This window comes from Dufourea novaeangliae, unplaced genomic scaffold (genome assembly GCF_001272555.1).
Source record: "Dufourea novaeangliae isolate 0120121106 unplaced genomic scaffold, ASM127255v1 scaffold8, whole genome shotgun sequence".
Taxonomy (NCBI): Eukaryota; Metazoa; Arthropoda; class Insecta; order Hymenoptera; family Halictidae; genus Dufourea; species Dufourea novaeangliae.
In genome coordinates, this window is record NW_015373923.1 from 10353997 (window position 1) to 10368043 (window position 14047).

The 14047-nt window shown below is 35.6% G+C and overlaps 1 protein-coding gene across 1 annotated transcript in view; it reads left to right on the top strand.

The window, feature by feature from the left end:
- The first annotated feature begins 238 nt into the window (after positions 1-238).
- Positions 239-14047, top strand: part of LOC107194624 (serine-rich adhesin for platelets) — a 73969-nt gene continuing 60160 nt past the window's right edge. The window contains exon 1 of the mRNA XM_015584270.1: positions 239-545. Coding sequence (XP_015439756.1) covers positions 254-545 — 292 coding nt within the window. The 5' untranslated portion in view covers positions 239-253. The remainder of the gene's footprint in view (positions 546-14047) is intronic.

The following is a 14047-nucleotide window of genomic DNA, read 5'->3' on the forward strand; positions in this document are numbered from 1 at the left end:
TATTGTAACAGCCGCATCCACGTAAAAAACAGTGTGTTGAGTGCAGTGTCTAGAACTTCGAGTCTCGAACAGTTTTCAAATGGAGTCGCAGAATTGGTTCTCGAGATACTCGCGTGAAAGTACAGGTTATCTGTCGATCCTCAGAATCATCCAGTGTTTCCCAACAACCACAGTCATCATCATCTAATGACGAATCAGAGTATCGTCTGGCCATTTAGTGTTATGAGTGCAGGTGTTTTTTGGCCCAAAAATCATGCCATTCGTGTTACGAAGGGTGGAACCGCAATATATGTGCCGCGGACATATGCCCGTTGGGGCTGCCCCTCGGCGTTGCCCAGTGATCGTAGAGTTGGAGACGGTTGCGAATGGTGCGTTGATTACCTCGCTGAAGCAGCTTGCGTCCCTTTTGATTAATGCCGAGGATATATTCGCGGATCTTACTAGTGAGCTGACCGCAGTTGCTGATAGAAGCAGCCAACTCAGAATGAGAATCGACAAAGTCGAGAAGCGTCTGAGCAGCGTTGATCCGAAGAAAGTGCCAGTCCGTGAGTATTTCACATATACCGAGCTGGTTTACGATCAAGATTTATCGTTGTTGTTGTATGAGATTCCATAGACTTAGGACATAGATCATAGTCTATGTTTATGGAGCCAATCATGAGAAAAGTAGCCAATCTGTTTTATACAGGGTGTTTAATTTATCTTAAATTCTACAGACAAATAGGAAGGAACTATATTATTAATACATGTATTATATGAAATGTTTCATTTATCTTGAGTGATAGACAAAAATATGAGAGAATGAGCATTAAGGGTCCCAAACAATTAGGAGAATACGAACATTAAGCACCACAAAACAATATAAAGGAATATTAATATTAATGCACGCATTGTACTGTATTTTGGTAAAACTGATCAGGACAAAAGCTATAGATGATTGTTGATATTTATTTACTTTGAGCATTACAAACAATATGAAGTAATATCGATATCAATGTAATCAACATTAAAATATTTATTTAGCAGATTTAATTTTTTCTATACATGAGCTGTTAAAAATTTGGTTCAAAATATTTGCTCTGTCTCCAGAAACATTTACCTCCTTATAGAGGGTTCCAGTGTTAGAATGCATTTTTATTACTCGAAGCAGAAGTTGCTTAAATACTAGTAAACGTTAGTTAATGCGCACGGCTAGTTAATTAATGACTAGTTAACGCTCAATATAACCGAAACTGCAAACCTTCAGACATGGCTTTCTTAGCGTATCATTGGCCTAGATCGACGAATCTATCTTTCCATAATTCATTCGATACTTATACTAATAAATTTGGAAGAAAAACTAATTCATTTTATTAAGAAAGCATGAACGAATTAAATAAGAACAAAATGATAACTGTACTGCGTGTAGTAAACAATCCGCAGTGTCAGTATTTCATTTAGAATTGACTACACATATTAATCATGGCAATATTTAAAATATTTTTTTACTACATTCGTTCCAATACTTTTGTAATGTTCTGTGTTACTTTTTCTTCAAACGAAGTAAAGAATACCTATGTTTATTATCAAGAATTTCTTTGCGTTTGCTAATATTTGAAACATAAAATTTAATGTTTGATACTCCTATACGTAAAAAGTCCTGTAATTGAACATGTCGATAAATCTTCGCATTGAAAGTATGATTAAAATTATTATATACAATAGTGATATCTCAAGTGGCCACATTAGCAGAACCAAACGCTATATCTTATGAGTGACAAAGGCGGTCGTATAAACAGTGTGTGTACGTGTGCGCGTGCGTGCGTGCGTACGGCATGCGACTGATGGTGGAGAGAGAGGCGGAGGGGGGTGGGGAGAGCAAAAGAGAGACAGATGACGGTGAAAACATTACCTGGCGTACCGTGGGAAACGAATCTCGACGCTGAAAGCAAGTATTACGCGAGGCCCGACGGACTATCCGCAATGTTGCGGAGCGACATTTTTTCTTTTCCGTTTCGTTCTAGGACAAGACGTATATACGGATTTTTGTCAGATAAAAACACACCCAACTAACTGCGTTTATTTCGATCCTTGCTGAAATGTCTAATTATACTGTTCAACACATAAAATACCTCATGACTGACAGATCTTTATGAGCTAAATACGAATGTGCAAACCGGTTTTTGCCATCACGGTCACAAGATATAAACGTAATCGAACACATGGAATGAATTGGAAAAAATAATAGGCCACGAAATATTATGAATAAATAAGAGTTATGAAATGCATTAAAAACAGAATGGGATAATATGTCAAAAAATTTTGTGAAAATGTAGTTAACTCCGTTCCGGATCATTCCACGCGAAATCGGACTCGTTTTTGAGCACTATTTCGGATTTTGTTCAAATTTGGATATGCTGTAGTCTTTAGCGATATGTAAACGTATCTCGAAGGATTTTTTAACATTTTTAAAATTGCTGATTTTATAGCTGTTTGAAATGTAGGGTCCACCTTTTTTCAATAAATCATAACTATTGAACTAACCAACTGATCGAACTGAGCTTTGTGGGTACTTACAGTGGAGACATAAGAGCACCAAATAAAAATTATTTCAGTTAAAAGGAAATATATTTTAACCATTTATTTTGCAATTGTAAATAAATACCCTATTTTTGTATACTGGGGAACTATTTAAACTTTTGAAAAAATTAGGATATAACCCTATTTGTCCCCTTTATGGACATGTCTCCAAAAATATGGTCACTTTAAAATTGACCGTATGAAAATTAATTGAAGTGAACGCGGCATTGAATTACATCGGTTCGACCGATTATATATTAACATACTACTGTGATCAAAAAGTAAGGTGAAATTGTCATTTATAACTCCCGGGCATTAGGAAGGCAGGTAAATTTTTTTTCCTACGTTGGTAGGACTGTCTATGACATTTGCCAAGCGTCTGTTTGTCAAAAGGTTTAATTATCTCCGAGTTACACGTGTTTTTGTAAACAACCAAAAGTGAATTTTTCGATTTTTACAATGGGTGATTTTGTTGAGCAAAGAACTTGCATCAAATTTTGTTTGCGGAACGAATATTCTTGTGCGGACACGTTGAAAATGTTGCGGAAGGCATTTGGTGATCAAACTATGGCACAAAAAAACGTGTATAAGTGGTACAACGAGTTCAAAGCGGGCCGAGAACGCGTTGAAGACGAACCGCGCTCTGGACGACCATCAACGTCTATCGACGAGGGCCACGTCCAAAAAATCAAAGATTTGGTGCTTGAAAATCGTCGATTGACAATTAGAGACCTCGCTGATAATGTTGGAATATCATTTGGCTCAGTCCAAACCATTTTGAAGAATGTTTTGTGTCTCAAACGCGTCAACTCTTGGTTCCTTCATCACGATAATGCACCATGTCATACTGCATTGGTTCTGCGCAATTTTTTTGCCAAAAACTCGACTGATATCGTTCCGCAACCACCGTATTCGCCTGATTTGGCTCCGTGCGACTTCTGGCTATTCAGCAAACTCAAAAGGCCAATGCGGGGACGCCGTTTTGACACGATTGAGGAGATAAAAACCGAATCGAAGAAGGTCTTGAAGGCTATACCGGAAAAAGACTATTCCGACTGTTTCGAGGACTGGAAAAAGCGTTGGGAAAAGTGCGTTTTATCGGACGGGGATTACTTTGAAGGGGATGAAATTGATTTGGAAGAATAAATAAAGAATTTACATTTTATAAACAAATTCACCTTACTTTTTGATCACAGTAGTATAGCTTGACACATTCAGTACGGGTGGGAACTGTAATTCCCAACATGGATGAATTTCGCGGCTGATTGGGAATTACAGTGCCCAGACCAATCAAGTGCCCGCCTTTGGGGGATTCGAAGTGGATTTATACTTCTTGTATAGCTACAAGTGAATTTTGTCTATATGAGTGAAACTAAAGGAACACTTTAGTACTGATCCACGGTTACAAATATTTTAAAGTGCGTATCCACTTGTTACGTATCACCGTTGTGTATGAATGTGGTCAGGCAAGCATTGCATCGTTGCGTTTGAAAATTTATCGTATGGTGAGACGATACGATGATACGCAGTAGTGATACAATACGAGTATACGCAACAAATGGATATGCATTTTCAAAGATTTACCCAACGACAAATCTCATGGCCGAATGGAAGGTATAGTTTCTATTAAAAAATGTGTGTTGGAAACCCGGCAAATCAATAATACACTGATGACAATATAATAAATGTATTTCAGAAACTGCAAGGCTTACAACAAACGACTTGCATTTAGACACGACTAAGTACACTATACTATGGAATTGAGTTGATACTAACGATGTTGCGAGTCTTGTGTCTGAATTAGATCTTACCTCCGCATCTTTCCGGGGAGCTTGCATACAGTAGTATTAGGAGGGAGCCGAATGATCTTAGGTCCTTAGCAACTAAATAGGAGAACAACCGAACTTTGTACAAAACCAGACTTTGAAATGGAAAGCGAAGCGATGACGGATAACGTACTTGAGAAACGGCGGATGCATAGAAGTTATCAGGCTAGCGCTCTGTTGATTCAAGACTAACAGATGGTTAGTCATCCAACACCTCCCCTTATAATAAAATTGAAGACGCTAGTGTTCAATTTAATATAACTACAAGATACTGGATTACAGAGTAACACATGTAAAGTATAAAATACAATTTAACATTAATTCTAAATAACCTATACATAAATCATAAGAAGGGTATACACAGTGTAGCTTGTAAGTTACGTGTATAAGTTTAGTACTGAATTTCTTTATGCGAAGCTAAACTTACATTACGTATATACAACAAATTACACATAAATATAAACATAGCTGTGGTTATTTTCTTTTCTGTTTTTGTTTTTTATGAATATATGATCGATTGCTACTAAATATTAGAACTATTCGAATCGGAGTTGCCTCTTTTCTTAGTGCATTATGTGTGTGTACTTTCGGTTTGACCATTGAAGATGGTTTAAAAGGGTGAATTGAAAATATAAATTTTGTGAAATTTTGGCAACATTCTGTTCCTCTCTTTGTGCTCAAGTCCAAGACGTGATTCATATTAGTCTTAACATTCCTTTCGTATTCTACAAATATTTCTAACATATTCTTCGAAGTTGTGAGTTGCAGTATAGAATATTTAAAATTCTTTCCTCTGTCATTAAATTGGTTCTTATTCTGATCGAAATATACATTATGAATTTGAGTTTTTGACGCAACAGTTTGTAATAAGGGATTCCAGAGTAATATTTTGGTGTTTAAAAATGAACTTGATTTTGTCGAGAATTTTTTCATTATCATCGGTTCTATCACCACTTTTAGTTTTAGTTAGCTTTAATGATTTTGGAAGATCTATTACAAAAGAAGATATTTCTACACAATTAAGCATTCCAGGATTAAAGTTTAAACAATTATTAGATATTCGAGGTACATTTGTATATAAAGATGTTAGAAGAGGATTGAATGAAATGATAAATTTTGAAAAGTTAATACTACACTGTTGTTCTCGCAGAATAGGTGTGCATACAATATGATTAGTATTATTTTTATTATCGTTTTTCTTTGTAATTATAACGATCACGTTTGACGATGTTTTATTTGTAAACGTATGATTATAAGTTATTGAAAATGATCCTTTGAAATTAGACGTAGTAATGGCACAAATTCGAGATACCTGTATTAATATATTTTTCAGGAATATCTGTTTCTACTTGTGGAGTATTCAACAGAGATGAATCTCTTTGTGGAAGTTTGTTGAATGCTTTAGTGACTGAATCTAACTTGTCAAATGAACCTGGGAAATTGATAGATTTTGAATTTGAATTGTTGCATACATAATTTTTGCGATTAGCAGGAATCATATTCTTAGTGATAATTTGTTCTTCGTAATTTTCGTTCTCATTTTGATAGTAATGCAACGGGGTGTTTTCTGAGTGTTTTTCTGCAAGTTGTTTAAGTTTAGAATTTAATGTTCTTTCTTTTGAAAGGAGTGATTCTGAAATTTCTAGATTCGTAAAATAAATAAATCTATTTAGAATCATGTTGTCCAGTAAACTTCTTAAAAAATTAAGTAAAAAATTAACTTAAAATTTCCAAATCTCTGAAGCGACTCCACCTAGCAACAAAAAACTAACGTCATATAACAGCCCCCGTTGTCCCATGCAACTTTTGTTTCGAAAACTTTTCTACTACTAACATACTTTCGAAGTTATTCTAGGTGGCAATAGTTAGTGCCTCACCCTGTATATAATCTACCTGGAGATCCTTTACCACAAACAGACTTACATTAGTTGAGCATACTAGTAGTACAACGAACGAGGAACCTGTTCAAATAAAACAATTTCGATATCCAGAGTGTCATCGCGATGAAATAGAACTACAGACACGGGAATTATTAGCGAAGAATATAATTAGGCTTTCTGCATCATCTTATATTTCTCCACTATGGGTCGTCCCTAAAAAGACCGACGCATCTGGAAAAAAGAAGCGGAGAGTTGTTGTAGATTTTCTATCTCTACCATACGTGGAAGAAATTCTTGATTCGATCGGATCCGCACGTTATTTTAGCGCTTTCGACTTGGCTAGCGGTTTTCACCACTATAGCAGAAAACGATAAACACAAGACAGGCTTTTCGACTCCACGCGGCCATTATGAATTCAATAGGATGTCGTTTAAAGTAAGAAATGCGCCGGCAACATTTCAGAGAACGATTGACTGTGCTTTATGTGATTTAATCGGAAAAATCTGTTTTGTGTATATAGACGACATAGTCGTTATTGGAAAAAGCATTGAACAACATAACGAAAACCTCAAAAAATTACAAGCCTATAAATGCGATTTAAAACCGGAACTCGCATATTTAGGACATGGAATAACACCAAAGGGAATTAAACCAAACCCTCATAAGTTAACGGCAGTCAAAGATTTTCCTGTCCCGAAAGATACGAAGCAAATTAATTAGTTATTACCGCAAGTTTATCAAGGACTTTAGTAAAAAGGCTAAACTATTAAATAATTTATTGAGATCCAAGGTATTCTTCAAATTCGGACCTGAAGAAGAAAGGAGTTTTCAACAACTCAAAGATGACCTATGCAACGAATGTATACTACAGTTTCCAGACCAGAATAAAACTTTTCATTTATCTACGGATGCCTCTAATATCGCAAAGGAAGTGTCCTAGAATAAAAAGATTCTAAAGGACAAAGAAGACCCGTCGCTTTCGTTAATTGAACCCTTAATTCTACCGAAACTCACTATTCTACAACGGAAAAGGAACTCCTAGCCATCGTCTGGAGCGTGAAACACTTCGGTCCTTATGTATATGGAAAACATTTTAAAATAATAACCGATCACCAACCATTGAAATGGCTTTTTAATCTTAAGGACCCAAGCTCACGATTGATGACGTGGCGCGTTGTTTCGGAGGAGTACGATTTTGAAATTCTGTACGAAAAGGTAACGACGCATCAGAATGCCGACGCTTTAAGTAGAAATCCTGTTTATGTCATTGAAATACAATGCCCAGAGGAAACACATAAACTTTAAAGAAGAATCTTCACTGGACGCAACACCGATTCATTTCATGAAAGGGCCCAAGGATTGTCTACACACTTTACAGGACGACAGTGGGAAAATAATCGCATTTTCTATCGAATCGATCGAATTTTCAGAAACATACCTTCAAACACACTTACACGAAGTGCTTGCAATATTAGTCGCTGAAACCAAACACAGAGTTTGCATTCCATTTGAATGGCTGAGGCAATTGTTCTCAGGAACAACAAAAGAACTTAAATCTATTATTTCTAGTACCTTCCAGGACGCCTTAATTGGTGTAAAATTAATCACAACGCCTGTTTTACAACCAGAATCAGTGTCCGAGAAATGTGATATTCTTGAGAGATTTCACGGTTCATTCGATTATGGTTATCGCGGAATTCATCAAACAGTACAAATTATCGTGCGTAAATATTATTGGTTTGGTATGTATGATGATATCCGAGAATACGTCAAAAACTGTGTAAAGTGCCAGTCCCAAAAAATAAATCGTAATACTGCTCGAGCGCCAATGAAAATTACAGATACACGTAAATATTTTACTGAAAAAAATTGCATTGGACATTGTACGTCCTCTGCCGGTGACAGAAAACCAGAAACGCTATGTACTAACGTTACAAGATTGTGTTACGAAATTCATACAAACTTATCCCATAAAAAGTCAAAATAGTTGCTCGATACTTAAACAACTAATTACAAACTATTTTCTAAATTTTAGTACCCCTAAAGGAATTCTCACGGATCACGATAGAAACTTTTTAAGTATAAGAATTGATCACACAATTTAAAATAAAACACGTAACAACTACATTGTTTCACCCAGAGAGTATTGGCTCATTAGAACGTTCGCACGCTGTATTGAAAGAATTTTTACGATTAAATACTGAGAATGAAAATCAATGGAGTGAAATACTTCCCTATTATGTTAACTTGGTTTTGGGTCGAAACCATTCCAAATAGAATCACTTTTAGAAAATACTGCTGAAACTTATAACGACTTTCTGCGTAAACTAAGATCCCAAATCCAGTTAGTTCAAGTCAGGACCCGTAATAATTTAATTTGCGCTAAATAAACTGTAAAATCGCGTTACGATAAAGATACGTCTGTGTTTCCACTTAAAAATAGAGATTATGTTTGGTTAAGAGCAGAAGAATCGCGTAAATTCAAGGGTGGGTTAATTTCACCATACGAAGGACTTTATGAGATAATAAATATTTTGAGCGAACAAAATTATTAAAATAAAACGCGGAAATAGAATTGAAGTAATCCATGTAAATCGATGTAAATACGCAAGTAATTCGAATTTGTTACAGACTTCTCGTGATCGCCGAGACAATGACGCCACTCACGACAGCGACAATGTATAATACCAGGACTTACTAAGATCTCCTTAATATTTCTTTCGACGACATGGGACCAGTCGAAGTCCATCATCGAGAATGAAAGCTAATCGTACATCAAAATCTCACTGATCTAATGACATCAATTGAAATACTTTTAATATCATTATTAAATATCGAAAGCATAATTCCAGGAAATAATTTTCGAAGCAAACCAATATTTTGATCAGCAAGTGTCCCATGCGCGTCAGTTGTCTCACCGAACGGAGTTGTTATTAAATAGTGTAGGTATTATTAAAGACATACAGAAAACACGACACACTCATATATGTATAATAGAGATTCAACGTAGCGAGTTAAAGTTAGCCTTACTTCAAACCAACATTACAATTACAACTAACATGTCTGTAGTTTCAATTCCAGAAATTAGAAATGCACAAATTCATCCAGATGTATTAAACGCACACGAAATCACACGAAATCTAGAATCAATAGAAAAGGAAGCAAGTTTAATCGAAAAAAGAATGAGAGACTTAAGTGCGGCAGAAACCCGATGGACTTTCGTTAAATATGCGCTAACAGCAATTACTAGCATACTAATATTATATGCAATAATTACATTTAAGATATATCGCATACTCTTATGTAAACCTTATGTTAATGTTTATAATAATTGTTTTAACAAGCGTTGTAATAATAATGTGGCCAACCGTGATTTAGAACTACATGATATACCAGAAAACCACTTAATTGTAAATAATGTCGAGCCAGCATCATCACCAAAAATTAGATTTAAGGAATCGAAAAGGAAAAATAAGAAACCAACATTCTCTCTACCAGAATAAATAATACGACGCTCAGGGACGAGCTTTTCTCAGCTCCCCAGGAGTGTGACGTATCAGCACAGACGAGATACAAGAATAGACCTAACATCTTATGGGACTTGGTGTCTCACGAAAATCACGCTGTTTCGAATGCACACCACAAAAAGTTTCCTATTTCAGGACCTACGTTTGACATCGTGATGCCATACAGCACACACACACCCGTAATTGCATATAACGATACATACATACATTAATTATTGTACCGGTTTCGCTAGCAAGGAATGGAATACTGAAATGGTACGGGGGCTTCTAACGCCCGCAAAGCATGGGATAGAAAATTACATTGCAGTTAGGTCTATTCTTATATCTCGTCTGTGGTGTGAGGATGACTACCCTACGCAAATAATGTGACTACCATAGGATAACTCCAAATCGCTGACGAGTCATATGTATACCCCTTCCTTTACGGAAGACCAAAGGCCCAGGACTAGGCCCAGACTATATATATATTTATTACCTTAGGACACCAGTAGTTAACAAGTTACCGAATTTCTCAGCACGCACATCCCGTCAGTTAATTCTTGTAAATTACACTTCGAGGATTGTACTCGTTTTCCGACCAATAAGTTGAATACTAACATTTTCTTCTCGTGTTACTGTTTGGAAGTAAATATTAGACAACAGACATCTTCATTTACTTATTTATTCAACTCAACCACGTAACAACGTGAATGAGGCGTTAATGTGTGATGTGGCATACTCGGCAATCAATTAATTGGACTCTATTTTATTACGTAATATTTTACCAACTTTGTTAGAAAATGTACCATTAAATATGCGCACAGACATCTGCGCCACCAACTGTTGCCTCTTAGCAACTTGTGTGTTGAGGTCTGATATAAGTTTATGAATCGCGTGAGTTGTCAAGTGTTGATGTTTAAAACCAAATTGGTGATCAGGGATTATTTTATTATTATTACAAAATTCAGTTATATTTGAGTTTATAATTGCTTCAAAAACTTTGCTTAGGATGGGGGTTAAACTAATAGGGCGGTAACTGGATAGGTCACAGGATTTCTTATTCTTTTTTAAGTTTGGGAGAACTTTAGCCCTTTTCCAAGTTATGGGGAAATAGTGGTGATACAGTGAGTTATTGAAAATTATAGTTAAATCCAATTTCATCTTTCACGGTAGGTGTTTTAAGACTATGTGAGGTATGTTGTCGAGGCCACTCGACGTTTTATTTGGAAGATTCTTAAGTATGAGATCAACTGACCAAAGGTTACAAAATGGCTGCGGCTGAGAATCTAATGGGTTAGGGTTACTGGCTGTATTATCTCTATTAAATTGTGTTACTGTGGATACCGCGTCTTTAGAATTCTGAAAACTGATTTTTATGGATTCAGCTGTAGCATCTAGTTGTTTGAGAGGTGTATTGGAATTGAGGTAACGCGGTGAATTAATTGCTTCGTAGAATACTCCTATGATATTTAGCTTGTCACGCGGAGCAGTGGAAATGTAATTATTTGCTGCCTTATGTATCTTCGAAAAGTCGCCCTTGCTTCTAATCAGTATATCTGATTCATCGAGTTCAACTTGTATACTTTCTATATGCGAAATCTGTTTGGCTCGAAAAATTGCATTAATTTTGGGGAAAAAGGCCTCATGATTACTATAATCTATTTTTTTAATTTTGTTATTCCAGTATTTATCTGTAGATATTTTAAGTTCTGACTGTATAGCCTTATTGGTATCTTTAACTCCGCCGGTGGAAGTAACCTTGAAGCTTCACCGAAGTACATACACGGAGAGAAACATATCGAATTTCATCACAGTTTTAAGAAATAGCAATATTTACGGGTGTGCCATCTTTTTGTCGCTGAGTGTACAAACGGTTTGGTTGAGACAAGTTTCATTTTTCTATTTGTTTTCGCCACAGTAATAATTTTTGTTTGAAAGCGTTAATATTATTAAATAGCGTTGTAACAACATGATTTTTGCCTTGAAGCTTAAGATTAAGTTGATTAACATGACTTGTAATATCAACTGAGAAAGCGAGGTCCTTTATCCATTGTCCATCTTTTAATTCAACACATTCATAATTTTTTGTTTCCAAGAAAATTATGATTTCGTCCAACAATTTGAAGAATCGTTTTAACACTTTATGACTCGAAAGCCATCGAACTTCCGTATAATATGGTAGATCGGTGTATTCACATTCTATATCTTCCAGAAATTAAGCAAATTGACGATGATTAAGTCCACGTGCTCGAATATAATTTACAATTTTGGTGACCGTTTTTAAAGCATGTCCGATATTTAAAACTTTGGAGCACAGTAGTTGCTGGCGAATAATACAATGAAAATGTTCAAAATTATTATTACCATGCTGTTTGCATGTTTCTTTTAATCTTGTAACAACTCTTTTAGTAATACCGGTCATGGTAGGTGCACCATCAGTTGCAAGACAAACCAACTTTTCAATGGTAACTTATACTTCTTCAAAACTTCCGTAAGTGCATCAAAAATATCAGCTCCAGTGGTTGTATTATGCATAGGAATGATTTCCAAAAGTTCTTCACTTATTTTTAAATTAACATCACATCCGCGAATAAAAACGGCCAGCTGAGCAATATTTCGAATATCTGTACTTTCATCAATAGCAATAGAGTAGGCTTGAAATGTTGATATTGTTGAATTATGTTAATTTCTCAAATTCTCGGCTATTTCATCAACTCTGCTAGCTACAGTATTTCGACTTAAACTTACACTTTTAAATTTTTTTATTTGTGCTGGACATAATACTTCCGCCGCTTTAATTAAGCATTCACTAATAAATTCCCCTTCAGTAAATGGTTTCGATCTGCTTGCGATTAAATGTGATAATATATAACTAACTTTTACAGCAGCTGTATTGTCTTCAACACATTTAGTGAATACACTTTGTTGTTTTTGAAGAATTGATTTCAATTCTGACAATTTGTCTTCACAAAGTTTTGCAACGTATTGGTCATAGTTTGTTTTATGATTTGTGTCATAGTGTCTTTTAAGATTATATTCCTTAGCAACTGAAATAGAGTTTTTACATATCAGGCATAATATTTTATTCTTGTTTTGGACACAAAAATATTGCAGTTCCCATTTTTCTTGAAAATTACGATGTTCCTCTTCAATTGATCTTTTCTTACTCATTGTTCTTGAAGTTTGATTATATTTTTATTAAATAACTTTTTAGTTTAATATGAATAAAAACCAAAATCCACTTTAGAGTTCAAAATATCATTCGCAAACGATTGAGCAAACACTGCACTTTGTGACGACTTGGAAAAACATGTGTCGTGTGTCGCATTAGATCGCTCCGCGTTCTATCATGTTTCTGATCGGTTATCTCCGATCGGTTTCGGAAGACTTGTTGTAAGACTTTTAAATGATGATCTAAAATAACCGTTGCAATCAGAAAGTCATCGAGATACACGGGGACACAGACTGAAAATCTGCGTGATGTATCTCTGGAATTTTAACGGGCCTCCCTTCAAACCAAAGGGCATCCTGACACATTCATATTGTCTTAATGGCGTGACAAAGGAAGCATATTTCACCGAATCCACGTGGATACGAATATGAAAAAATTCATCCTTTAAATCGAGCGTTGTGAAATATTTTTTCCCTTGTAAAAGATCTAACTGATCTTTGATAAGCGGCAAAGGAAAATTATCCCGCACCGTAATTTTATTCAACGTTCGAAAATCGATACACATCCGCGTTTCTCCGTTTTTCTTTTTCGTGAGAACGATTGGTGACGCGTACTCTGAGGAACTTTCCCTGATAGCGCCTTTTGCCAATATTACATGCGAGGCGGGCGCGTGTAAATGGGTAATTACGACTACTATGCCTTTGGTAGAATAATACAATACAAAACGCAGGAATCGAATTGACGTGAATTTTGGTAACGTGACGCGTCTGTTTAGTTACAGAGCGAACACGCGTGCGACTCGCTAATGTAAATTTTGTTAGAATTTACCCGGAACAGCAACGAACAAATATCCCCAACTAACTGTGAACGATAAAATCTAGAACGCAATCAATTAAGGGTTTTATTTTTGCTTTGGGTTCGTCGATACTTTAGTCCCATACAGGCCGTTTCACCAGATCGCCTTGTATGAAAATTAGGGAAGATAAATACTAGGTAATATAAATGAAAATAAATGGGTTGAATTTAGAAACAGAGAATTATATATATTGAATTATAATAGGAACTTACATACATTAACTTTGGTAAAATGATATAATAATAATA